Below are 27001 nucleotides of genomic sequence, written 5' to 3' on the forward strand. Positions count from 1 at the left end.
GTTCAATCAATGCCGTTCTCAAGTTCGTCTCAGTTTCTTCTGAGAGGTGATCTTCATAGAGTCTTTTGTAGTATGAACCCCAGCATTTGCCTTTTATCAAAACCCATGACCATATCACCCACAAAGCAGCGCCAGCAAAGGTTAAAGATAAGCCAATGACCTACAGTAGTGATGGAAGAGAAGGTTTATGTTAGGCCCACAACCCAGCTTGATAACACTTATCAGAAACAGCCCTTCTATTTCCTTACATAAATAATAATAAATAATAATATAAATAAGTCTAGCTGATAGACACAATAATAATAGTATAAATAAGTCTAGCTCATAGACACACAGATAAAGCAGCAGGTTGGAACTCCACCAGCAAAGTATCTGTGAGCATGCAATCCTTCTCATGCGTGGACAATCATGATAATTACACATCTTGTGTAGTCCTACTGTGCAATGTGTAGCCTAAACATTTGTTTTGTAAATCCCTTTGGACAAAAGCATCTGCCAAACACCAAACAGAACTAAACATAAATGCAATAGATCCATTCTTTTTTTGCACAGAACGTTTCATTTTCATAAATTTTTAAAGAAAATATATTTAGTTATGACTTACAATAGATTCATTCTTGCATGAAATGATGAACTTATTTTCCTCATATGTCAGATTATCCTTCTTTGTGCAGGGAATCTTCATATGTATTTCATCCTTATTACCCGTATAACATACATACCAGTCACCATCTATAAACACTGCAGCTATCCAGAATAGTCCAATGGAGAGAAGCTGGATGACTTGTTGAACAGCAAAACTGCAGCAATTGTTACATCTTTGGAAAGGACCACAACAAAACAGCTTCTGGTAGGTTTTGTTCATTGCATATACTAGTAGATATATTATCCATGGTGGCAGGACCATGTACAGTATGCCCAGGCGGTGCATCCCTGGAGAACAGGAGCAGGTGAAATCCAGCTCGAAGATGTACTTGAAGATGAAGAAGATGACCAAGAGCACAAACGCACCAGCAGCTTTGGTCAGCAGAGAGACCATAGTCTGTGGGACATCGTGTCCAGAATGAGTCATTGTAGTTCAACTTAACCTGAGCCGCTGAGTCTGAATAAGAAACAGAGACGAGCCAGTTGCTATGGTGTGAGAGTTCTAACACCTGTTGGATTATAAAATTACCTCTTACTTTATATAAACATGTGGAAACTGTACAGTTCCTCCCTGGAAATTTGGTAGTTTTGATTTGACTGATAACTTCCCTACCATAGGATCACACTACGGGGACCAACCTTCCGTTCGTCAACTGGCACCACAATGTGTCTGTTTCCTCAGTATGGCCCAAGCCACATGCTGACTCAAGCATGTGAATCAATTTAGTCCTTGACCAAGCATCAAACCTCTCCTCTTCTAACTTCATCTAGTATTTCTGATAATGTAGAAGTGGTAGTTGTGTGTGGCATGGTCATGGGTGCTGTACATGTGGCTCATGTAAACACTTGTGGTGAGGGGACTTTTAGTCTGCAGTATGCTTGCTGATGCCAGCTACTTTTCAGAACAATTGCGGCAACTTTTGGACAATGGCAGCTTTCCTCCCTGGTGCTTCCGATATCACCGTTAACACCAGAACCTAGTCAATACAAACACATTATAATATAGGCTACTTATTTAGGTGTTTCTCTGAAAACCCTCTGCAACATGTGCAGAAGCATACCGCCTTTTCTATTTACGCTAACCCCTTGAAACCATGCCCAAATGGAGTAATAACAAACAGAAGGGGAACCACCCAGAACCAGTGTCTGGGCTGGCTGTGTTTCTTTGACTGGGCATATGGGCTGGCCCATGACCTAAGCCTGTGGGCTATCAGCAGTGTCAGCACACACCTCTCCCAGATAATATTGACCTAAGGAGGGGAGAGCGCGCTCCTCCCATCCATTCACCTGGCATGAGGTGAACTACAGGTATGACACAGGTGAGACTCGAAGTCACACACTGAAGGCTGTCGCTTCGCCGAATGCAGACCGATGCAGGCCGATGAAAGCGTGTTCATTTTGAGGATTGGTCAGGGAGTTCTCACCCAGCAGAGGAATAGGGGGAGAGCACTATGGCTTCCATTGGGAATATCATCTTTGGCAGGTACGTCAGACCCAGGTGGCAGTTGAGTTGGGTCTGGAATTTGAAAGTGTTCGGTTGGAGCTGAAATTGCTTTAGGTTGTTGTGGAACCTTTTGTGAAATAAGTGAAATGGCTTCACATGGCAGGACTGTTTGACTAAATTGCAAATAGCTTTGTGCGTAGTGTTTGTCATTTAGCTGTTTCTTAAAGTTTTTTTTACACTCTCACAGCATGATCATCCTCATATTTGTGATGAGTGGGTTCATTATTCTGCTCTTGGCCATCGCATTCTCAGGTCAGTGGGCTCTCGAGACACATGCATGCATGAGAAAATGCATGTATCTATGAATGCAACCATGTATGTGTGGGTGTGTTTGTGTGTATGTATGTGTGTGTGTGTGTGTGTGTGTGTGTATGTGTATGTGTATGTGTATGTGTATGTGTGGGTGTGTTTGTGTGTATGTATGTGTGTGTGTGTGTGTATGTGTGTATGTGTGTATGTATGTATGTCTGTATGTATGTATGTATGTATGTATGTATGTATGTATGTATGTATGTATGTATGTGGGTGTGTGTGTGTGTGTGTGTTTGTGTGTGTTTATGTGGGTATGCATGTGTGTGTGTGTGTGTATATGTGTGTGTGTGGGTGTGTATGTGTATGTGTATGCATATGTGTATGTGTGTTTATGTGTATGTGTATGTGTGTGTGTGTGTGTGTGTGTGTGTGTATGAGTGTGTGTGTATATATGTAGGTATGCGTGTGAGTGTGTGTGTGTGTGTGTGTGTGTGTGTGTGTGTGTGTGTATGTGTGTGTATGTAGGTATGTGTTTGTGTGTGCATGTGTGTGTGTGTGTGTGTGTCTGCTATAAGGTATGAACACATCTATTTGTTTGTATGCACATGTGCCACTGGATGATTATACACACATTATACTTTATTCGTGCTTCACTTCTCTCCAACTGGCAGGTGGTCAGGGCTTTCTGAGAGCCACTAACCGCTCCCCCGTTGGGAACCTGAGGCAGGACGTAGTCTTGGACTGCAGCTTCAGCCCAAAGCAGGACAGCCAGGGCAGGTCTGGTGACGTGTCCGTCACCTGGAAGAAAGTGGGTCTCACAGGGGTGGTGTATCGCTACCAGAACCGGGCTCCAGATCTGGTTGACCAGAACCCCACGTTCAAGGACAGAACCCAACTCTTCCCGAATGCCTTGGCCAGTGGGAATGCTTCTTTACTTCTGCAGAGGGTTAGAGAGCAGGACCAGGGCGTGTATCAGTGCATCGTGAGCGCCCCTAGTGGCAAGGGGTCTATCAACATTCATCTCTGGGTAGCAGGTACACCTGCATGAACTTGTATTATAATGTAATATATTTAGCATATAGTTAGTAATCGCTTGCGTCTAACAATACACACAATAGTGCAGGTTATTTTTTATCAATACAATGCGCTAAATCTTTGAAACTGTGACACTGCCATTGTTACACACAACGCCAGAACTGCATAAAGAAGATAAGGTAACTAAGCTTACAGAATGGTTATCGTATTTTTGAGCACTTAAAGTGATTCGATCTAGATGCCGAAAGCCCTCTGTAAATCACATTTAGTTGGATTGGTGAATACAATAGTATATATATATATATTCTATAATAAATTACTTACTAATTTTAAATGGTAATAGCTGACCCCATATTAATGGTGGTGATTCCATTATGGCATTGAAATATGAGTACCATTAACTTGCTGCGCCGTAGAACCGCCAGCCCTGTTGATACTGCAGATCGGTTTGCTAAACACACAAGGCTGATATTTCTGTGAGTAATGTTTGTGTAGCCTCAGCATAGCCAAGTGGTGTCAAACATATCACAACTGATAAGGTCATTCCAGACTAAATGCGCAGTGAACTTCACTGGCCTTTACCATGATTATTTTGTGTTGCTTACCGCCAAAACACAGGAAACCAAGCACACGACAAGATACCACACTCACTTGCGGTCATGACTCGCAATGTTGCGATAACACGTCACATTGTTGTACAACAGAGGTAACTTTCTGTTTCTTTCAGTGAGTTCAGGATCATTCCCAGTGAAAGAGGAAAGATGTTTAGGTTAAACTAAAGAGGAAAGAGATATAGGTTAAACTATTGAAGTTGCTCAAGGTCAGACCAGACTTCTGTCTCTGAGGGTAACTTGGTTGTGTTCAACAGAGTGAGAAAATGAGAAAAAGTTCTAGTGCCAACTCAAACACTGTACTGTGGCTTAAGATGAAGTAATGGGGAAGTATGAGAGGAAAGATTGGAAAAGAAATCTTCAAGGTTGTTGTTTAGTTTGAGAGAGTTTGGAATCATTACCAATGAAACATATGGAAGCAACAGTGTATGAAATGCTGTGATGTTTTTGTTGATGTTTTATCCAATTCGTTGCATTTCTAAATGGCTAATCAATAGTTTTTTTTTTAACTAAAAATGAATTAATTTAAACCATTTCTTATTCTTTGTGTATCCTTCCAGCATATTCCGCTCCCAAATTCAAACAGGTGGGAACCAACTTAACAGCAGAGGCTCAGAGGTGGTTCCCCAAACCCAATGCCGCCTGGGCGGACCACACTGGCCGCGCCCTGAACAGCAGTACCCAGTTTTTCAACAACTCTGCCGGAATCTTCCGGGTGATGAGCACCCTGCTAGAACCGGCCCACAGGGACGAAACCTACACCCTCGTTATCAGTAACCATCTCGTCATCGCCATCTCCGAGGCAACTCTGACAGGTAAATAAATAGACAGAACCACAGCGTACAGCACACAGGAACTCTCTCCAGGATGCTTCACAGTCCAGTGAATGGCATATGCACAGTAGAAGCTCCCCAGGCAAGCAAGTTGATGAGCTGTCAAGCGAGTAGCAGGCAGAAATAAACAGTCTTGAGGACAGTAGCCCTAAAAGTAAATATAGACTTGACATGTCTTCATTCGACTTTGCTTCAAGAATGTCCCCTCCACTGCCAATGATGGTGACTGAAGACTGTCATGTATCTCCATTAAAATTGTGTTTAATGCATGTTTAATTATGCTATGGCAATGTTCAATTGCTTGTAAACTTCATCTTTAGTCACACTGTCAGACAACTTAATATGGGCCTGTGTAGGCTATATTATCACAAACAGTCTCTCCTTTGTACAACTCCAGGGGACTCTGACGTGCCAGTGAGGACCGACTTCACATTCAACACTGCATCACCCAGGCTGCTGACCTCGTGTCTCGCCCCAACACTGCTCTCTTTCTGCCTGCTGTTAACATGAGATGACCAAAGATACATCCGCGCTAAAAACACTGGTGTCTGGGCCCTAGTTTGGCGGCAAAAACGGCTGGCGGAAACAGGAGAGCATGCACGCTTTTGCACAAGCGGTAAAGCGAGCGATAAAGGTGTGATCATTGGTACAAAGTGGGCAGAGCCAGGCCGAAGTTAATTTGTCACAGTTTTGGTTAAAGCCAACCAATAGCATCGTCTAGCAGTCCCTTGAAACTGAATGCGTCAGACAAGATTACAATGTAAGAAGATGGAAATATCGCCGTGAGTTCTGGACAGTTTTACAAGGAATAAACTGTAGAAAACATGATAGTAGCTTGTCAGACTGATTTTAAAATGCCGCACAATATCCCTTCAAACTAATTGTTATATTGTTAACTGGGGTAGCCTACATGATTTTGAGCACTTTTTTGGTTCACTTAGATTCCATGCCAATCTAACATTATTTGTATAATGTTAATGTTATATCTCACGTAGGCCTACATTCTGAAAAATGTTTAGACTAGAATGTAAAATGTCTAAACATATGTAACATATGATAGGCTACATAATCAATTAAATAAGCTGAATTAGTTTAATGGAGCACATTTCCAGCTTCGGAGCCATGTATGGAAACAAAAAATTAGGAGCTTACATCTTTGCTGAAATGTTAAATGTTTGAGCAGACATTCTGGCACTTGCTGCGGTGCGAATTGTGAAGAGGAATTGTGTCAGCAGAAAAGGTCATTTCTATTTTCTATGGACATGAAAGTCTTCTGCAACTTCCACTCCTTTCCCCAATAGCATAGACGACCTACTGTGTAGTGGTGCGGAAGAATGGTGGTAAACTTTTAGACTACAACAGCATATTAGTAGTGTAATCTCAGATAAGGTTGCCATTCAGCATTAATTAGATTAATTGTATCCTTTACATGGCTTTTTTACTTGGAATTATTCTGGAAACAAACTGTAGCCTAGGCTATTTGGTGCAGTCGGCGGATCCGGGACCGCTGCAGAACCGAACAGGTGAGTGAAAGCCTGTTTAGCTGAGAATTGGATCAACGAGAGAGAATGGACATATTAATCTGCGTAATACGAGGATACTGGTGACTGTATATGTAGATGTATTATCGATATGGGGATGTGCCATAGAGAGGGGGAAACGGATGTGTAAAATGCAAAAGCAGCAGTAATCAGTAGCCTGCGTGAATGGGGAATACATACGACATAGGGGGTTGTGAGCTAGGCTGTTTCCGCCAGGCGTTTTCACCACCAAACCAGGGCCCTGTGTCACACATTGGAGCTTCTCATTCTTGTTTGTATTTTTTTCCAAAATTTGCAAAAAATGTAAAGGACAAACATATGAACTGACAGTTAATTATTTTTATTTTTTTTAATAAATATGAAGGTACATGGTAAACACATGGTAAATATGGTTTATATATCATTTCAAATATTTAACATTAGGACTCATGGACAATTAGATTAATAGCATGGTCATGTCACTCATGTTATAGTAGAGGTGGTATTTTATAATGAAAATAAAACTAAAATCAGTGATAGTTTGCTCTGCAAATGTATTACAGTTCTGTAACTAGAAGGGCACTCGGGGAGCGCAGAACCAATATTCACCATCTCGTAACAATAAAGCTAGTAAAAACAAAACCTCGATCCGATCCTTGATGCAGATCCGCTCCAAAATGTACCTCCTCCAAGTTCATTCGTTTCTGCGTAATCCTGCTGACAGACAAAAAGACAAACAAACAAACTGAACCTAAAACAACTTCCTTGGTGGGAATACTAATAATGTTTGACTGGCGTAAAGTCTTTCTTACCAGTAGATGGGGACAGACGGTTTTAAGATAGTTGAGGCTCGCAGTACCCTGTCGATGGGCCTCTCCTCTCCCGACATAGCCCCTCGGATGGTAGCTCAGGCCACGCCTGTAACGGCGCTTCCACACGGTGATTGGACCGTAGTAGACCAAGGAACCGAGTGTCAAATATCAGCTGAAGAGTAAAGTGAAGAATGAAGTTTCAGGGGAAAAGTTTCTCTGTGGTGGGGGTTGATATGTTCAGTGCTTCGCCGGACTAAATATTTGCGTTTTAAAGACGGATTGTCAACAACAAAAATCGACATCTAGGCCTACGTTTTAGTCAGTTTGTTACTGTTGTTCAATTTTGTTGAAGGTTTGAGCAGCTGTTTGTTAACTGGTCGTGGGTTACCACTTTGCTAACCTCACCACTTTGCCTATAACACTCATTTCGAGTTAATGACTTAAAAACATGTCGGTTTCCGATGAAAATTCGATTAAAGATGTAGAAACAAAGTCAACGCTTAAAGAGAGTGACAGTTCTCCAAGACCCCAAGATAACGGCGAGGGTGTCAACAATTCGCGAGCTGTCTGCCGGGTTTGCAAAAGGTTATACCGTGAACCTAAAATTTTACCATGCTTGCATACATTTTGCGCTGATTGCATTCGTCAACTGGAGCCGTTCTCACTGTCCGGAATCAATGGCAAAGCACTTTTACCCAAAAAGGAGTACAATGGCAACCACGTTTCAGTCACCGTCTTGTGTCCGGAGTGTGACTCCGAGGTGGACCTTCCAACCTCCGGGGCGGATGGGTTAACCACAGATCACCTCGCTCTGGACGAGGTATTCATGGAGACTCTCTTGAACGAAAACTGCGTTGTGTGCGACCTCTGCAGCGAGGGAGACGCCGGGAAGCGATGCGAGGTGTGCTGTGTCAACCTATGCGAGTTTTGCAGTCAAGCCCACAGGTGAGATGTTCACTGACGCCCTTGTCATTATGCAGCATTAGCTGATTTTTAGATACTCTCACTAACTCTTTAAAGAGAGATGTCTTATTGAGCCAACTAAGTGTCCTGAAATATTTTCAGACAAGTAAAGTTTGAGATAATTAACTTGCTGTGCTGTGAACTGTGGCCTATCTGTCCACACAGCTACCCCTCCCCCCAATACAAACGCACTACCATTTGGCCAGCACAGTATCCCACGTTTAACAGTCTTACACAGTACACAGAACAAATACAAAATTCCTCTATCTGAATTTCTGTTTTCTCAGGCCATCAAACAACTCCTTTAACCTACTTGTCTTCTACATTCATCAAGAGCATGCAGGGAAAATGAGAGAACTCGTCCATATCAGTGTCACACACATAGCTTACGCTGTTCCTCTGGTAACCAAGCATTATTGTAATAGTGTTATCATTGTTACAGAGGCAAATACAGAATTCCTTGGGCCCATACTCTCTCAGACTACAACACAAAATGAACACATGCCTCACATCTACCGCATATTATACTGCCAACAAGAAGATACAGGGAGAATTAGGCCTAACTTCAACATGTCAATCTGTGCCACATATACAGTTACTCCTGTCTGTCTGTCTTTGTACTTGTACTTTGTACCCATGTAGGACAGGGGAGGATAGGTCCAACCTGTTGTCTACCAGTGCCACACATACAACCTACACTGTTCCTCCTTGACTACTTCTACTGCTAACGGATATTCTCTTGGACTATCAATCAACTTCTTCAACCAACCTCCCTTTTGTACAGACATCAAAAAGATGCAGGGCAAATTAGGGATAATATGTCTATCATATAGCTACCGCTTTTCCTCTTTGTACTTATTCTATCCCTTTACCCACGTAGGAGACAGAAGAGGACGTCATCTCACTCTATCCAGAGCCTGGAAGAGCTGAAGACCCAGGGTCGCCTGTCGCGGCCAGTCCTTTGCACCCTTCACCTAGGACAGGAGCTGCGGCTCTTCTGCGAGCCGTGCGACACGCCCGTGTGCCTGGAGTGCGCCGCTACCTTCCACCGCGAGCACCGCTGCAGCCCGGCACGCGATGTGGTCCATCGCCACGGCGACCGCATCCGCGAGATGGTAGCGGGGAGCCTGCGCCCGCGCATGGGCCACCTGGAGGAGTCGCTGCGGCGCGTGGAGCTGTCGCAGGACGAGCTGGGCAACCGGACGGAGGTGCTGGCGGCCGAGGTGCGGGCATATGCACGTGGCTACGCGGGCGCGGTGGAGGTGCACTGCCGCGGGCTCCTGCGCCGGTTGGAGGAGCTACGGACGCAGCGCCGCAACCAGCTGCACCTGCAGGGGGCACAGCTGAAGCAGGCGCTGACCGACGCGCGTGGCGCTGCCGACTTCGCCGAGCGTTTGCTCACCTGCGGCTCCGACGCCGAGATCCTCAGCGCCAAGGCCGTCACGCTGCGCCGCCTCACACAGGTCGTCGATACCGGCTACGACCCCAGCCCTGCTACCGTCGCCCTCGACGACGGGAGCAGCATCTGCTTCCTGCCCTTTGAGAGTGCTGGGGAAGTGGAGGGATACCCAGTGGTGGGGGTCATCCATGCCAAGATGGTGGACCCCAGCAAATGTACCATACAGGGGGAAGGTGAGAGTCACAACACGGGCTTAGCTTAGCATTGCTGTAGCTCACTGAACTCTGACACAAAATCAATTTTCCCTAAATTACCCCAAGGTTTGCTATGATAACCTCCCTCTGCAGAAATGAGCTGTGAACTCTCTAGTTGTGAACCCATAGACCACACCTGAAACATATTTGTTCAGACACACCTCTTTTCAGTGTTTACACATTTAGCTAATTGCTGTGGCGTTTAATCGGTAAATGTCAGTATTATTCAAGTTTTGTTTTTATTCATGAAAATAACTTCAGGGGATGGATGTGTAGACAGAGCCCATAGATACTCCCTGGCCCAGGGGGCTACATAGACTAGATAAGAATATGTGCTTTCTGGATAGCAGGAGCAGTGTGCACTGAACAAATACTGGTTCTTAAATGTAAAGCTCCCTCTGCCCTGAGCAGGCTCTGAGAATATTCTCTCATGGAACTTTAGCTCTGTGTGTGTGTGTGTGCGTGTGCGTGTGCGTGTGTTTGTGCTGACCAGCAAACCCGGTGTGAAGGCTGTCCCCTGTCCGTCAGCCTGTCTCTTTTGTGTTGTGAAATGGCCCTGCTCTCGGTGCGTCTTGAACTAACAGCTCAGTGCTTTCAAAGCGGATCTCGGTCCCGGGCCAGAATAAATGGGTTTCGATTCCGGGCTCGGCGGACCGTGGTGTGGGATGCCGGAGCGGTGCCGGAATTCTGACCAAGTTCCAGAACACGCTTCTCACAATGCAACGTGTTCAGCTGCTGAACTGCAGGAAACCAGAGAGTCGTTGTGTGTACAAACACACACACACACACACTTACTCAGTCAGAGCACTCGCATGCTTACCCACAAACGTAAATAGGGGAGCCTTGGGGCTATGGAACGTGAGGCTAACTAGTAGGTGGCATTCCTTGTCTCCATGGAAACGTTTGAAGTGGTGGCGAGGGTGCTTGTCAGGGAGCAGGAATGCGGGGCAGTGGAGGCTGCTGCTCCAGGGGCCAGTTCTCCTGCTCTGTAGGGGCATGCCCAGAGGAAGCCTTCAAGCCACCTCTTGCATCCTCCTCCTCCTCCTCTCTTTGTGTCTCTGTGTCTCTATCTCTCTCTCCCTCTCTCTCTGTGTCTCTATCCCTCCCTCCCTCCCTCTCTCTCTGTGTTTACTCTCTCGTTCATGTCAAGTTTTCCTCTTTTTCTTTGTATAGGGGTCTGTCTTCTCTCTGTCATTTTCTCCATTACATACTCTCTGTGTCTGTCTCTGTGCCTGTCTCTCTGTGTCTCTGTCTCTGTGTCTGCGTCTGTGTCTGCGTCTGCGTTTGTATCTGTGTCTCTCTCTGTGTGTGTTTGTGTGTGTGTGTGTGTGCGTCTCTCTTTCTTTCTATCTCTGTGTCTTAGGGTGATATATAGCTAAGAAACTGATACCTCGGTATGCTGAGGAGAATATATGATACCATTCAATATACTTTTTATAACACTTTTTAAAGTTTTAAGTGTGAGTATCTATTTGTAATATCAAAAAAGTTAACACAGCATACTGTCCTATATCTAAACAGTTGCGGACAATTGAAAAAAAAAATATATATATATATATATATATATATATAAAATATGTTAAGTGCTATCAGCAGTAGGTGTTTCCACCATTTTACAAATACATGTCATTATTTACGAACACATAATTTCTGTATATGTTATTATTAGAGAGAGAGAGAGAGAGAGAGAGAGAGAGAGAGAGAGAGAGAGAGAGAGAGAGAGAGAGAGAGAGAGAGAGAGAGAGAGAGAGAGAGAGAGAGAGAGAGAGAGAGAGAGAGAGAGAGAGAGAGAGAGAGAGAGAGAGAGAGAGAGAGAGAGGTATGTATATGTCCCTCTGTTTGGTTTCATACGTTGTCTTTCTCTGCCGGTGGCTTTTCCGAGTGTTTGCGATAGGAAGGTATAATGCGGATTAGTGGTGCAGGAAGGGTGCAGAGTGTGGTATATCTCTGTCAGCTCCTGAGCACACTGCTGAGATCCATGGTCGTCTCCAAACCATATGTCAACAGCACTTGAAGCTTATCTCCCTAGGGGATTTGGCCAGAAAGTTATGTTGGATAACAGCATAGAGGCTGCTGATATAGTGCCTTGCTGTGTGTGTGTGTGTGACACTATGTGTGAGTGTGTGTGTGACGCTGTGAGTTTGTGTTTGTGTTTGTGTGTGTGAGTGTGTATGTGACACTATGTGTGTTTGTGTATATGTGACACTATGTGTGTTTGTGTATATGTGACAGTGTGTGTGTTTGTGTGACTTCTAAGAGATAAACCTCTGAGTATCAGTGACTTATCAGAAACAGTGTTGTGTCTAAGTGGACACTGTCAGAGGAAGTGCCTCTGGAATTGCACCCATGAAACTACAGGCTTTGGATTTGATGGGCATTTTCAGAGTGCTCTCCCCGAAGGCTAGGACAGCGGAGGCAGTTAGGAAGTAAAAAAAAAAAACCGAGGGGGGAGCGACAGGATCCAAGCAGTAATGTCACAGAGGGTGCCACAGGATCCAAGCGGTAATGGGCTTTTATGCGATTCCTCTCTGATGGGTTAGCCAGGGCGGCCGTCGCCACAATCGGTGTCAATTTTGGGTCCTGTTGAAGCTCATCATTGTTATTACCCATTCCACCAGAGTCATTTGCCCACATTAGGCGGCCCGTCGCTGAGCTGTGCAGAATTCTAAAGGCCTGCTTGGCACGGACTGCCACAGCGTGCCCAGAATGATGTACCAGCTCAGAGAAATGGCCTCTGCCTGCCACTTGTTTCCTTTGTTTTCCATCACTTCTTTTTTCTTCTTCTTCTCTCTCTTCGTATCTTCTCCCTATCTTATCCTTCTTTCCTTTCTTCTTCTATTATTCACACCTTCTCATCTCTGTTTCTTATTTTTCTCTCATTGTTCCTTTTTCTGTCGCTTTTTTTTTCTTCTCAAACACACTCTCGCTTATCTCTTTCCTCTTTTCCTCTCTCTCTCTCTCTTTTGTTCATCCCTTCTTTTTCTCTCGCACTTCTCCCCTCATGGGGGACTGACTGAGAGAAACTGCATGAGTCAGCGCACAGGTGGAGCGAGTGAGTGAAAAAGGGCAAGTGATGAACTGGGACTGACCTTTCACCTTTCACCCTTTGGCTGTAGGTGTGCAGCTGGGCCGGGAGGGCCAGAAGACAGAGTTCACGCTGGTCTGCCGCGACGCGTCCGGCGAACAGATGGGCAAAGGGGGCGATGCTGTGCTGATCAGCATTGTGCACAAGGAGACCAAGGACTGGTGGGTGGGACTGTTTACACACCTGCACCGAACGCCTCTGGGCCAACTTAGACTCCCAATAAAGTCTACTTTTAGTTTACAATTTTAAAAATAGTTCTGGATCAGGTTTATAGACATATAAATGTATGCATTTGAAACCTAATGATTTCACTTCCTATAGAGATTGACGGCACATGATTGGAGTTAATCTCTATGCCATACCGTAGAGTCCCTTGGCCTTAGCTGTAGTGTGTGTGTGTGTGTGTGTGTGTGTGTGTGTTCAACATTACTCTCCCAGTAAGCACAGCTATGCATCATGATTTATGCCAACTCCATGTATTGCGTAATTACGGGCACGCGTGTGGGAGTGCGGATCAGCTAATGGCACCGTTTGAAATCTCATCTCCTCCCGTAGTACTGTGGAGGCGTCCATCATGGACCACGGCAACGGCTCCTACTCCATCTCCTGCAAGCCCGTGGTGCCTGGGCCCTACTCCGTGTGGGTGTGTGTGAAGGCGCAGCACGTGAAGGTAACCAACTGCTAAAACAGAACTACATGATCATAGACTGTCCTACTGTAACATATCAATGTGTATAGTCGTTCTTGCATATTTACAGTGTATTTCAATATCCTGGTAATGCAGTAGTTGTAATTTTAATATGTTAATCATTGTCAATGTGTATTAAATGTGGTTGGTGATATTTTTTTCCCATGGGTTGAGCATAGCCTCTCATCTGTGTATATCCGCCAGTCTATGTTCTTTGTATCTAACTCAACCAACACACTGGTTATTGAGCCATCACTCTGCCTGCTAAATGAGGCTCTTCTTCCCCCATCACTGACTTAAATTGTCCCCATGACTGAAAGCAGTGGTGCCCAGATAACTCACTCAGCCTCCCGGCCTGTAGTACCACTGCACTGCCATCCGCCCCACAGTCTTTTCCACACCCAAGGTGCAGAGAGGTCGATGGCACTGTGCTGAGCACTTAAATAGCAGTTATATAAAGAACACGATCTCTTCAGCTTTGACAACGGCCCGAGGTTCTCCGTCCTCCGTCTGAGCTGAGATCAGTTCTAAAGAGGACGAGCGTTTGAGAGTGACTGACTGGTGGTGACCTGCTGAGAAAATCAGCCATCGGCATGACAACGGTGGCAATTATGACTGCCAACTTTAATGATGACCCTGCCCCTCTCATCGCCCCCCGAGCCGGGGAGGAAATGACACGGCAATTACCGCCTTCATCAGGACAGTGGGATATTAATGATGACGGTCATCAGCCGTGTCACAGTGGCAGGCCTATCTGTAATACACTAACAGGGCCGCGGTGGCTTTAAAGCCTAGTGATGGATGGAAGACGGTGACCCTTTTGTCATTGTTTTTTATTTTGTTTTTGTTTGTTGTTGTTGTTGTTTGCCTCAGGGTTCTCCTTTCGTGCTGAACGTGAAGAGAAAGTTCAGACGACACCGCGGCACATTTCACTGCTGCTCGTTCTGCTCCAGTGGGGGCGCTAAAGAGGCGAGATGTGCCTGTCCAGGAACTATGCCAGGTACTGTATGAGAGAGAGAGAGAGAGAGAGAGAGAGAATGTAATGGAGAAAATAACAGAGAGAAGACAGAACACTATACAAAGAAAGGAGAGAATGTGACTGCTCTTCATTTTTACGGAGAGCTTCTGATTTACAGGTCAGAAGCAAGCAACCTTTCGAGAGGCAACTTAGGCAGAGCTAGCTGTGTTGACTTCCTTGCTAATAACACATGAGGCATTCATATAGTGTAGGACACACTCACCTTGCATACACGGAGCTCTGCCTTACACTCCTTCCTGATGAGTGTTCTCTCTGTGCGTCTCGTTTCAGGAGGGTTCCAGGGCTGTGGCCACGGGCATAAGGGGCACCCGGGCAAGGCCCACTGGTCCTGCTGCGGCGGCGTAGTGGAGGCGTCCGAGTGCCTGGTACAGGCGGTGGGCACGGTAACCGGCTCCCAGCTGAGGACTGTGGAACTCTGAAGCATCTGGTGCCCCCCCCCCCCCCCACACACACACACACACTCACATACCCACACACACACCCACTCACACACACATACACACGTACTCAATCTTTTGCCTCCTCTGAGAAACGGCCTCCACATTTCCTCCACATCTTTATGCTCTCGCTCTCTACGCTCCTACCTCCTTGTAATATAGATCATCCTTCACAGTGTTTCAATATGTCTGATACGTATGCATATCAGTTTCTGTCTCACATCTCTACGCCTGTGTGGTTACAAAGACACTACAATGGATTTCTCCCTGTGAAAGTCTGCACGGTTTGATTCAATTTAGATATGGCGCGACAGCCAAGATGACCCAGGATCTTTCTCTATTTTTTTTTTTCTCCCCACAGTTGAAGCCTTCTGGGGCCACATCATTTTTTGGGGGAGGTTTGATCTCCCGTTCTAATTTATTACCATCCCTGTGCCATTAGGGGTTTGAGCTCAGTTTCACCATCCACGGTTAAGACACTACACTGAAGGAAAAAGAAAGACTACTTTTCCGTCCATAGATCATGCACATTTTCATATCCACCCCTCGAGCACTGCAATGTAGATAACGTGGATTAGGCCAGTACGGCCGCTGAAGCTCAACAAAAGGATCCTCTTGACGTATACGCTATAGGTACAGGTTCAGTGGATCACAAGCCTCACTCAGTGGAAGTGACTTTGACTTTGACGCATCCGTGGTGGCCAACCCCCCGACCAGAAGATGAAATGGTGCTTGATGTGATTATTATTCCGATCACCGCCGCTTTTTATGCGTCTGTTGCTTAGCCAGCATATTCCTGATTGGTATCATAATGTGTTTTATAGGTCTGCTCTTTATGACACCGTTATGTGTTATCACGGGATTGTACTCTTTCTTTCTTAATCACCAGCAATCACCGAATATAATGGAGACACTTTTCTTTGCCCTCTGTTATTGACATCAGTAAGCACACAGACCTTTTAGATATGCATAAGCTAATGTCGATGTAATCGCTGCGAATTTCCACTCTGTGTTGTCTTGCATGTTTTAGAAGTACCAAAGAACTGCCTCGCGTCACCAATGGTGCCTTGTCCTTGTCTTGGATGTCCTTGTCTTGTTTTTTCACTTTGGTTCCTGAAGAAACAAAAATGTCTGTTTCTATTTGTGGGTTCGATCTGTGATGTAGCCCATTATACTTACCTAACCAAGGTCAATACGTTTGGACATTTCTGACTTGCTCCCGTCCATTGTCTTTCGTGGCGGTTACTGTAGAGACGATGGACCAAACAAGATATGAGTGTTCTACGTGCCACTAGGGACTTGCTGTCCCACAACTGTCCAGGGATGATTTTTAGGGGGGGGACAGTAGATATTTAGAAAAAGAGTAACCTTTATGGATTGGATTTGTTATAATTGTTTTGTTCTTTTGATGTAACTTCCAATAAAAACACCAACCTCTGCCAAAGCCTTTATTGGTTTCCGATAGCCCCGGTTGTAGTTGCTACTCTCCTGTATTACCACTGAGCCTCATGGCTGCTCTTGGCTGTTTCAGAACAAATGTGTTGGCATGGTTTGTGCACTTGGAGCCATTTTCTTGGTTGTTTCTTGCACATCGCTACACATTGCGTGCCCACTGAAGGACACTGTCAAACAGGTCAGGCAAGTGTGATCTGTATAGGATGATTCATAATGGCTTCGTCGTCATGGTTATGTGATGGAGTAGGGTGAATATCAGCACCTTGGCATGCAGGCTGGGATTTTGTGGATTTTGTTTTCTGCTTGTCATTCAGCTTATTTTTATGGTGTGAAAATGAACCAAAACATGTAGGCTTAACATCACTCACTGTCTTATTCACACTTCCAGAAGGGTTGAGGCAGTGCGAGAACTGCATGTAGCACAATGTACTTCCTTTCTTAGACTAATGGGGGCAGTAGTAAGTCACAACTCGCACAACACACCTTATGAGTGGTCAGCTTGTAATAGGAGACTAAGAGAAGTATGCAGGGATGCCAGTGTCCCTGACTTATGACTTATGGCCTAAACCTCAAAAAAGGACCTTTTTAAGACCGTAATCATATTTAAGCACACATAAGGGAACATGTTACATTATGACGTAGAGCTCTCCCGTTAAACTTCATAATTGAGCACTGTTTGACACTGTTTGACCTTGTTAGTATTACCTCTGAATACATCATTTCAGGAGTAGTCATTACGTCATAACTCCTGGTAAGCTACAGTCAGCCTATACATCCCCTGAATGTTAACGGGCAGAGTTAAATTCAATTCAGCGAGCGAGACTAAGAGAATGCAGCGGGTGCTCAGGATTTTACACTGGTAAAGGAATTCTTTGGTTAGCATCTAATACAGGCTACAAAGTGTCATGAGAGAGCTGAGAGCACAATTTACACCCATTCCACACAACAAAAAAAAACAGAAAAACACAAATTCCCATAAAGCATTGCAAAGGGTGGGTACAGGTAGAGGTTCCATATTGAGGGAGAAGGGAGAGGCAGGAGAGGAGGCAGCCATCCGACCTGACAATTTTACAGGGCACACACTCTCCCTCCCTCTCTCTCTCTCTCAAAGAACACTGTGTTGTTCAAGAGCCAACTTTTGCATTAAGTTTGCAATGTTCAAGGACACCGTTTAATCATTTCTATCAAAGCCCTGCATAGCTCACTACTTCTGGGGAGACAAGGTGATCTCAGACTCATGATAAACATTTAAAGCCCCCACACTGCCCAAATCATCTTATCCGATAGGGTGTCATCTCTCAAATGGAAATGTCAGGACTCGCCTGATGACTAGCTGTAAACATTTCTGGTATGACTTTAGCGAAATGCTAAAGAATGTCAAAGAAGAATGATTTCCAATCCAAACAGCGATTTTTCGCTGAAATGTGTCTCGTCATTAAACCCTTGGCCACTCTACATGGACACATTTGATAAACGACGTTAATGTTATGTGTAAATGCCACAAACAGGGCCATCTATCAGACAGATGCGACTGGAGTATCGGTCAAACAACAAAGTAACTGACTGGCTTTCGCTGGCTGGCAGGCCGCTCCATGCATATGCGCTTGGTATTTGTCAATCCCCCAACCTGTCGCGCAGGGGGGGGACAGGGTCATTAGATGCAGCCATCTGTTCAACACCGGCTCACCTCTGATGTGCCCTCCTGTGCGTGCCTGGGGTGGAGTTGGCATTTTTGGAGGGGGTGGGGGAAGGTGGGTAGGATGCGGGCAGCCTGACACACACCCTACAGAATACAGTCACCTTTGTGTGCCCAGGTGGAGGTGGCATTTTTTTTGGGGCAAGTAGGATGCCACCAACCTGACACGTAACCCTCCAGAATCTGGAATGGAAGATTGTGGATTGCCAGAAGACTCATCCAGCATCCTTTACTGCAGAAAGATGGGGTCATTTTGGGACCCATTAACATGGGTTCATCTTCTTTTGACATCTTCTTTTTCTTTTCGATTCATATTCTTTCTTTATTACCACATATATCCCTTCATTACCTGTTCAATGCAAGCATTTAATGTTCGTCTTTTCTTCTTCATTCAACGGAACAGTTTTTTTTCGTGCCTCTTTTTTATCTTTTCCTTTTTGCTGAAAGAGCCGCTAATGTACCTCATCTGTGCAATTTTCCTCTTAGACTGATTTCCTTTCCCAAGAATGCCTGCGCTCTCTCTCTCTCTCTCTCTCTCTCTCTCTCTCTGTCTGTCTCTCTTTCTCTGTGTCTCCATTCTTCTGTGCTCTGAGCTGGGATCATCATCAATTTGGCACAAGGTGAGGACTTTTCCTCACCTGTCAGCCACTCGTCACATCACATCACCACGGCAGCATTGTTGTGACAAGGCTTGACAGGCTCCTTTGATAGACTCTTTATCTAGTCATATCCAAGAGGCAGTGAATCTGAGCAATGACAAGGTTTTTTTCCCAACTGCGTATAACGTGTACTTGGAAGACTATGAATACAACACTGCAATGTGTCATGCGACTTGGCACTGAAGGACTTCATTAAGCCCTTTGAGGTTTGCTCCTCACAATCATTCCTGTACTTATCCGGGTGTGTATACATTATGCTTCTCAATTCCCATTGGATATATTGTGCATTAACTGAGCCATTGATCGAGTGATGCTCTACTCTTTGAGTGTTGAAGTCTGTGTGGGGCCCGGCCCTATTGTGCCTATTGTAAGTGACACAGATACAGACACACCAGGGTTCTCATTGTACACTTCCTAACCTGATTACGGTCAGGGACAAAACCCAAGCCACCTCACCCTAACACAGTTACCGCGCTCCAAATAGAGTCTTTCGTGGCACAGTGGCCCCCCAACCCTCCGCCGCCGGAGTGGCCACGGAGCTGAAACCGAACGACGGAGTGAATGATGAACCCCCTCGAGAGCCAACCTCAGAGCCAATTCTCAGTTTCGGCAACAAAAAAAAAAGCACCGCAGTTACTCAAGCTGACGTGTTGTCGTGGCAACGTGGCCAATCAGCCATGACACAAGAGGTGAGATTGAACCACTCGACTTAATGCTCACGACTGGAGGGACTGATGCGTCAGTGAGAGAAAGAGGTAGGTAGTAGCGTGGTAAAACGCAACGATGACCATATTCGGTAGAATGGGAAGGTGCACAAGGCATTTTTTGAACCTGTTTTGGTGAAACTGCTCTGTCATTTTCTTCCCTTTAGTGAACTACACTGCAGGGCCCCTGGAACCCCATCATGATTTTTCCAATTAAAAGGCTCTGGTCAGGTAGATTGAGACTGACGGCTCATTTGACCTCAAAACAGAAAGAGAGAGAGGGGGGGGGGGGGGGGGGGGGTGATATCTGCTGGATGTGTTCCCACCAACCACAGTGAGAGATAGGCACCGTCTAGGACCACTGCACCTCTGCTCCCAGCAACCTCCACTCCAATACACACACACAATACAGACAATCTCACTCTCACTCTTACACTCTCTCTCACACACACACAGAATGCAGACACTCTCCCTCACTCTTACACACACACACACACACACACACAATACAGACACTCTCTCTCTCACACTCTCACACTCTCACACACACACACACATGTCCTGCACACAGACAGACACACACACCTAAAACTTTGCCCATGCACACACACACACACACGTCCTGCACACAGATAGACACACACACCTAAAACTTTGCCCATGCACGCACACACACACATGTGAACACACACTCAACTACCCCTTCTAGTGACTCTTGTCATGACAAGCCTGTATTCTTCACACCTGCCTGTCATGTCACTCACCCCCCCCCCCCCCCACCCCCCCCTCACCCCACCCACCCACCCCCGTGATCAGCTTTTTCCTGGCACCGTGACTGAGGGAAAGATGACGCCCCATTAACTGGAATGTCAGAGCCAGAATCTCTTCTCCCCTCGCTGTTTCCGTTGACGACCCGTGTGATTGACGGCCACATTTCTGCCGTGGAGCCAATCAGCTCGCCCTTGACTGCGCCCGCCGGTGTTCCCATGGGTGAAATGGCATCACATGCATTTATTTGCTCACAGATTTTTAAAGTGTCATAATTTACCATGCTGCGGTGATGTTACTGACAGAGACACATGCTGGTTCATTATGAAGGCCTAGTGGTGTGTGTCGCAATGTTTTACCCTCTGTCCGTCTGCCAAGGTCCCATCTCTTCAGAACACACTCTCTCTCTCCCTCTCTTTTTGTCTCTGTCATCCTCTCATCCTTACTCCCCCTCTCCCTCCCTCGTTCTCTGCTTCTGTGTCTCCCTATTGCCCCCTTTTCTCCCTGCTTTTTCTCTCTCTTCTTTTCATGTGTGTGCTTTTTTCATTTTCTTTTTTGTTCAGTCTCCATTTTCACCATGTATTTTGTTCTGGCTTCCCTCATTTTGGCTCATCACTGTGCATGTGGCTGTGGGTAGCTAGAGATCCCCACCCCCTCCATCCAGTTTGTGCTATTCAGAGACTCTCAGAGTTTGCCATGTTAACCCCCCCCCCCCCCCTCCCCCCCTCCTCTCCAGACCACTGATCCGTATGGTGTCTGACTGCCTGCTGCTGATGTTTTAGAGGGGCTCCTCTCCCCTTTGAAGCTGAGGCAAACCTTCCACCCACCTGACCCCCTGCTCTTCCAACAGTAAAAAAATAAATAAAAAATGGCTACCTCAGAATGTCTTTTTTTTTGTTTTCTTGGTGGGGTGGAACGACGTGTGAGTGTCAAATCCCTTACCCTGGCTCCTATCTCTCTCTCTCTCTCTCTCTCTCTCTCTCTCTCTCTCCCTGCAGGGGCTGCTCTAACACACCAGTTTGGAGAGGATGCTGCCGAGAGCCCACAGTCTCATCATTGCTGACAGACACCCTACTGATTTCTGTCTCCTGAGACTGAGGGAGTTTGTTACCTTAATCGCAGGGGTGGGGGTTGAGACAGGCGAGTGGAGTGGGACCGTTGCAACTGAAGGACCCAATCGACTCACTCACACTCTCTCTCATACTCCGTCTCTCCATTTCAGAATAGGCTGTCAGTTGTCTCTCTCTTTGTTCTTCAATGTATATAATCTGCTCTCAACTGAATTACATCTTCAGATCTTCAGAGAGACAATGACATTCAACATGTAGAATATATATTGTATACATTATAAGTGACCTGTGCAGGTTTTAAATATATACACAAAAAAAGTGAATTATGGAATGTATTTAAGATAGTTAATTCAGTGTTTCATAGACTGTAATCTATCTATTCATTTGATCCTAATTAAATTGTACTGCATTTTATGACTATTTGTCAGTCATATTCAATATTTATCCACGCAGCCATTTCACATTATTCACATACTCATAATTGGTTGACGCTCCCTAAGTTTACCCAACGGCAGTTGATGGGATGCTGGAGGACCGAGGGGAGGAGCAGTCGTTGCAGTAACAACATCCTGGACATAAGAGACTAGCGGCGCACATAATGAAATAAGGGAGGTGGAAACTAGCAAAAGATCCCTACGTGGTCAGACCTGAAAAGATGGACATATTCTTCAAAAACTGAATCTTGAAAGGGTCTAATTGGATTCTTTACATGCGCTACCGATTACCCAGAAGCACATGTGAGAAGATGCGCAGAGAAATGGTCTGCTACAGAATAGCAAGCTAACGTTAGATGCCTTTACTGAAAAAGGCGCAGTATCTAGCAATGCAGGCCGGCGAATTGCCATTAGCGAAGAAACCTAGTAGTAACATTTATGCACGAGCTTATTAACGCAGATATATTTTTATCGCGCAGCCGATTATATTGTAAATACACCGGCTAATCGAATCGGCGGGTCATCCAGCCATTCTTTGGAGACACCGCGGTTATCAGCGACGCAGGCCTGTTGGAAAGAGGCTCTGAATACATTGAGATATTCTACCGAAGCGATGTTTTATGCCGCCAGCATAATGTAACGGAAACTTTATTATTCACACTAGTAAGAGAATCTCGATTATCGCAACTGAACGTCGCTGGGAAGACAATAAGCTTGTTGGCAATGCGACCGTCGTTAGGATTTTAATTTTTCAGGTTATTGTTTGTTTTTCGAGGTTTTTGAAGGGAAAGCCACTTGTGTCCAACAATCCCGACATCTACGCTGTAGTCAGGAGATCTAACAAACACTCAGTTAACCTCATAGCCTGTGCAATCACATTGTCTTTTCGTTAAACTTGACGCCTGGATCTGCTATTGAGGACCATGGATCAGTAGGCAATGTCGGAATGATTTTCACGGTAAGTGGAAATATCAACTAGCTCATTGTGCCCTTTTCATAGTCGATCGTTTATTTTGTCTGGGGAATGAGCAGCTATAGTTTGTTATAGGCTTTAATAAGTCCAATACATGACAAACCGTATCAATTGTTGATCCTGCAAAATGGCACTTGGCTTTACAGAGAAAGACTAAGCCAGAGATCTTGCGATAGGCTACCATGAGGAAGTGAAGTAGATCGTGCATGGTTCCTTAGTGTAATCAGAAGTGGAGGACAACGGCACTCGATTCGAAAGCCTGACGTCTCGTCCCCAAGTGATATCGAACAAGATTGGAGTGTACAAGTGAAAGACACATTCCTGCAAAGGCCAACCTACTTATCCCGCCCTGTGTTTTGGGTAACCTATCACGTGTGCCAGCAGGTGTTCTACGTGGCGTCACTTGTCTTGCTTGAGCTCGTTTTCCTCGTACCTGTCAGAAACGAACTACACTGTGTTGACTCCATGTAACACCTGCCTTAAGGAACATGTATTATTTTATGTATGTCTAAGAGAATACATTTCATCTTGCTTAATAGATCCACAACATTCGTAATTGCCAGCTCTTTTTATTTGCTGTCGGACTGACAATGTACAGCCCTATTATAACGAGGCGCTTTGATCAATAGCTTTCCCCCGATGTAGGCTAATGGCTAGTCAATGGTAAGAAGGTGAATGCAGCCACATTTCCATAGTAACTGCGAGAGTCTATATTTTGTGTGAATGGCATCTGTTGGACCTGATGATTAATGCTACTTTCCCCTTTGTTTTCAGGATGATGATGAACACATTTGCTGATGGCAAGTTGTTCCTGGAGTCAAGGAGACCGACACAATTTGGAATCTGAGCGCACATTAGCCGGAATGAGATAATAGCGCGGCGTATGCAAGATAACCTTGACACTTGTCCCTTCAGATTCCAATAAGAATACAAAACATGACCACACCGGCTCTCTTGCCTCTCTCGGGCCGCAGGATACCGACTCTCTCGCCGGGTGCGTCTTCGTTCTCCCATCACAGGGCCACCCTGCGCCTCTCCGAGAAGTTTATTCTCCTCCTCATCCTCAGTGCCTTCATCACGTTATGCTTTGGAGCGTTCTTCTTCCTCCCGGATAATTCCAAACAGAAGCGCTTCGACTTGGGCTTGGAGGACGTTCTGATACCGCACATCGAGCCTGGGAAGGAAGGCAAGCACAGCGGCGGCCAGGTGATCATACACGGCCCGGGGGGACACGATGAGCACCGACACAAGTAAGAACCGCCTCCTTACCTCTTCTTTCTACACGTAGTATGTGTTAGTTGCGGGAATGGTTACCATTCAGGAGACTGTAAAAAGAATACAGACGTATGGGTTGTCCAAATCTCGACCTGATGTCCAACTCCAGGTTTTCTGTGGTGCCTGGTGAGTAATAGAGCGATCAGTGTTATTGATCCACCAAAGTGTGTGCCTGTGCCTGACTTGGTGAGAGTGGACACAAAGTGGCCCTTACTGCACCCCCAGGCTGTACCTCTCCAGGCTGGGGGTGTTTTCAGCCACACAGAAATGCACTAGAGAGCTTCACTATTTTCTGCAGTCCTGTCATCACTGACACACACACACACACACACACCAAATGTGGGGCATGTTACACAATGCAGTCGCTCAGCCATGGAAGTAGTACAGGAGTCCAGTTTAATATGGTCATATTTCACCTGTCCCCTTTTTTTTGTGTGGAACATGTCGTCAGTTTGTCACTCAGTCAGTCGATGGCGTGCTGATTACGGTTGTGATGGCGAGGCGGGTGTCACTCGTCACTCCGTTAAATGACACATAAACGAGACGCTTTCCATCAGTCAAATCCCAGAGGCCAGCCCAGGCGTTCTGTTGCAGACGTCCCCCCCAATCCGACCAGCCGGTTGATCCCTGTTGGCTGTCGGACCTCTCCTTGGGTCCTCATCTGCCTCATTCAGAAAACATAGTGTGTGGCAGTCACCTCACAGGTCTCGTGTGTGTGTGTGTGTGTGTGTGTGTGTGACTTCCTCTTTTAATGATTTAATAGCACAATACAGCAGGGTAAAGGCTTCTTTTGTAAGGTCTAAGACGCCTCGAGTTCCCGCTTCTCCAGTGGGGACAATAGAAGCCTCCCACACTTCCATTGTACGAATGCAGTTGATCTCCGACTGGTGGTGGGGAGGGGAATGCTGTTGGCCTGAGTGGTTGGAAATGATGAATAGTTAGCTGGAGCTTAAGTACTTGGCAATGGTCCCCGAGACGACACAAGAACCATGACAAACCAGATCACTGCATCAGGAGCAGTAATTACAGTGCTGCAGTTGTGGATGAGATTATAGTAATTAGGGCAGAGAAATTAATCCTCTTCAGGTAATCACTGCATTGGTTCAGATTTTGTCCCCGAAATGTGCTATTTGTGGTGTTATGTTCATTGTGGCAATCTATTTGAGGCTAATATTCACGTTACGTGGCCCCCGGAGACACGTGCTTTCACACAGACATAGAGACACACACACACAAACATGGACACAGACACACACACCCACACTTTGTTTACAGTTGTGAAACACACTCATGATGTTGATGCAAACGTCATCAGAGAGACTAATGAACCATGTCTGGCACATTCTTAGTTTCACTGCTTGACTAGTAGCTACATTATGAAAGTCTAACTCACACAGACCTGTAGACATATGCAAACACCTGGCAGACCTGTAGATGTGACACGTACACTCTCACCTCTATGTAAATGCACACACATACAAAGACCTGTACGGTAAAACTTGCTGACACATATTTGCCCTGAACCCTAGATATATTCAGTCTTCTCTCTCTCTCTCTCACACACACACACACACCCACTGACACACACACACTTCATCTGATTGTACAATCTGTCAAATGCACTCATTTTTATGCTCTTCAACTACACGGCTGGACTATGCTTTCTCTCTCTGTCTGTATCCCCCCCCTTACTCTCGTATGTGCACACACACACACACACACACACACACACACACACACACACACACACACTGCCTGGAGCTCTCCTGCTGTGTGGAGGGTACCTGGTGGATTTGATAATGCTTGAACAAGGACAGAAGTAGGCCACCCTTGCGTGCATTGTGAAAGAGCATGTGATGTGTAGGCCAGCTGTGTGTGCGTGTCTGTGTCTGTGTCTGTGTGTATGTCATAGAAGTGTGTTTTGCATAGAACAGCATTGTCTGTGTCTGTGTCTGTGTCTGTGGGAGAGAGTTGTGTTCCAGTGTCATGAAGGGCAGTCTGCACCCCCCGCTCCTCTCCCCTCATGTATTTAGCCTGAGAAGAGAGGCGGTGTGGATGCGGTCTGTATGGCTCATGGCTGAGCTGTGAGTGATGCTGCCTTTGTCGCCGTGGCAGCCGTGTGAATAGAATGTGTACAGCCTCACTTTAAGAGCCTGTCTGTTATTTCAAAGCCACCTGGAAAAATCTCTGTTTCTATTGCTTGTTTCCCTCCCTCCCTCCCTTTCTCTCCCGCTTTCTTTCTTTCTTTCTTTCTTTCTCTCTCTCTCTCTCTCTCTCCTCCATGCTCCCCTGCTTCGGTTCTTGTTTTGATACACTTTCATCGCTCCCCCTGTGCTCTCCCTCTCTGATCAGTGTGTGTGTGTGTGTGTGCGCACGCATGCAAGTGGGTGTGTGTTTGTTGGGGGTGGGGTCACTATGTTTCGGGTGAGTGAAGATGGCAGCGTGCATGGCAGTCACAGAACGACTGGCAAGAATGCCAACTGGAGCGAAGTGGACAGAGGGCAGAGTTCACAAAACCATGTCAGGGGCCCAGATGCCTGTGTGTGTGTGTGTGTGTGTGTGTGTGTGTGTGTGTGTGTGTGTGTGTGTGTGTGTACTCTTAAGTTGCGGTTGGTTCAGATTGTTTTTCTCTGTTTCCCGTTATAATATATTCATGTATTCATTTCATATGTGAAGGCTTTTGCATACGGTAGTACTTTTTAAAATGGAAAGTCTTGACATATCTGCAGAGTGTGTTTGTTTGTGTTTATAAGCTTATATGGTGTGTGTGTGTGTGTGTGTGTGTGTGTGTGTGTGTTTAGTGCTTCAAGTGTCTCTTAAAGGCTGAGTCAGCTTCAGCAGGGCATTAGTGGCCATCCAGTTTCCCTTTTCAGATGGGCACCTGCATTAC

The 27001-nt window shown here is 45.8% G+C and overlaps 3 protein-coding genes and 1 long non-coding RNA gene across 6 annotated transcripts in view; 3 read left to right on the forward strand and 1 right to left on the reverse strand.

The window, feature by feature from the left end:
- The first annotated feature begins 2096 nt into the window (after window positions 1–2096).
- vtcn1 (V-set domain containing T cell activation inhibitor 1) lies at window positions 2097–5390 on the forward strand. Its single transcript, XM_031577818.2, has 5 exons — window positions 2097–2128; window positions 2337–2401; window positions 3073–3435; window positions 4608–4862; window positions 5278–5390. The coding sequence occupies exons 1-5, from the start codon at window positions 2097–2099 to the stop codon at window positions 5388–5390; spliced, it is 828 nt and encodes a 275-aa protein (XP_031433678.2).
- Window positions 5391–6444: 1054 nt separating this feature from the next.
- LOC116224106 lies at window positions 6445–7998 on the reverse strand. Of its 2 annotated transcripts, none has more exons than XR_004165433.2 (3): window positions 7908–7998; window positions 7213–7384; window positions 6445–7114 (listed from the first exon to the last, which is right to left on the reverse strand). It is a non-coding gene; the product is annotated as an uncharacterized LOC116224106 (long non-coding RNA). The 2 variants fall into 2 exon arrangements; XR_004165434.2 differs by having other exon boundaries at window positions 6445–7117.
- trim45 (tripartite motif containing 45) lies at window positions 7403–17147 on the forward strand. Its single transcript, XM_012842274.3, has 6 exons — window positions 7403–8157; window positions 9056–9807; window positions 12945–13074; window positions 13469–13583; window positions 14475–14601; window positions 14911–17147. The coding sequence occupies exons 1-6, from the start codon at window positions 7661–7663 to the stop codon at window positions 15057–15059; spliced, it is 1770 nt and encodes a 589-aa protein (XP_012697728.2). The 5' UTR covers window positions 7403–7660; the 3' UTR covers window positions 15060–17147.
- Window positions 17148–21939: 4792 nt separating this feature from the next.
- Window positions 21940–27001, forward strand: part of LOC116224107 (mannosyl-oligosaccharide 1,2-alpha-mannosidase IB-like) — a 24986-nt gene continuing 19924 nt past the window's right edge. For both annotated transcript variants that reach the window (XR_004165435.2, XM_031582913.2), the window contains exons 1-2: window positions 21940–22821; window positions 23611–24086. Coding sequence is in view for 1 of the 2 variants with exons in the window: in XM_031582913.2 (XP_031438773.1) it covers window positions 23773–24086 (314 nt within the window). In the remaining variant the exon portion in view is untranslated. The remainder of the gene's footprint in view (window positions 22822–23610; window positions 24087–27001) is intronic.

The sequence above is a fragment of the Clupea harengus genome, chromosome 2, assembly GCF_900700415.2.
Source record: "Clupea harengus chromosome 2, Ch_v2.0.2, whole genome shotgun sequence".
Lineage (NCBI taxonomy): Eukaryota > Metazoa > Chordata > Actinopteri > Clupeiformes > Clupeidae > Clupea > Clupea harengus.

Excerpts from the sequence above, each read along its gene's own strand:
- trim45 (XM_012842274.3), top strand. The coding sequence starts at position 7,661 with ATGTCGGTTTCCGATGAAAATTCGATTAAAGATGTAGAAACAAAGTCA. Across the intron at positions 13,075-13,468 it reads CACAAGGAGACCAAGGACTG|TACTGTGGAGGCGTCCATCA; the intron begins GTGGGTGGGACT and ends CTCCTCCCGTAG. Across the intron at positions 14,602-14,910 it reads CTGTCCAGGAACTATGCCAG|GAGGGTTCCAGGGCTGTGGC; the intron begins GTACTGTATGAG and ends GTCTCGTTTCAG.
- vtcn1 (XM_031577818.2), top strand. The coding sequence starts at position 2,097 with ATGGCTTCCATTGGGAATATCATCTTTGGCAG. Across the intron at positions 3,436-4,607 it reads CATTCATCTCTGGGTAGCAG|CATATTCCGCTCCCAAATTC; the intron begins GTACACCTGCAT and ends GTATCCTTCCAG. Across the intron at positions 4,863-5,277 it reads CTCCGAGGCAACTCTGACAG|GGGACTCTGACGTGCCAGTG; the intron begins GTAAATAAATAG and ends GTACAACTCCAG.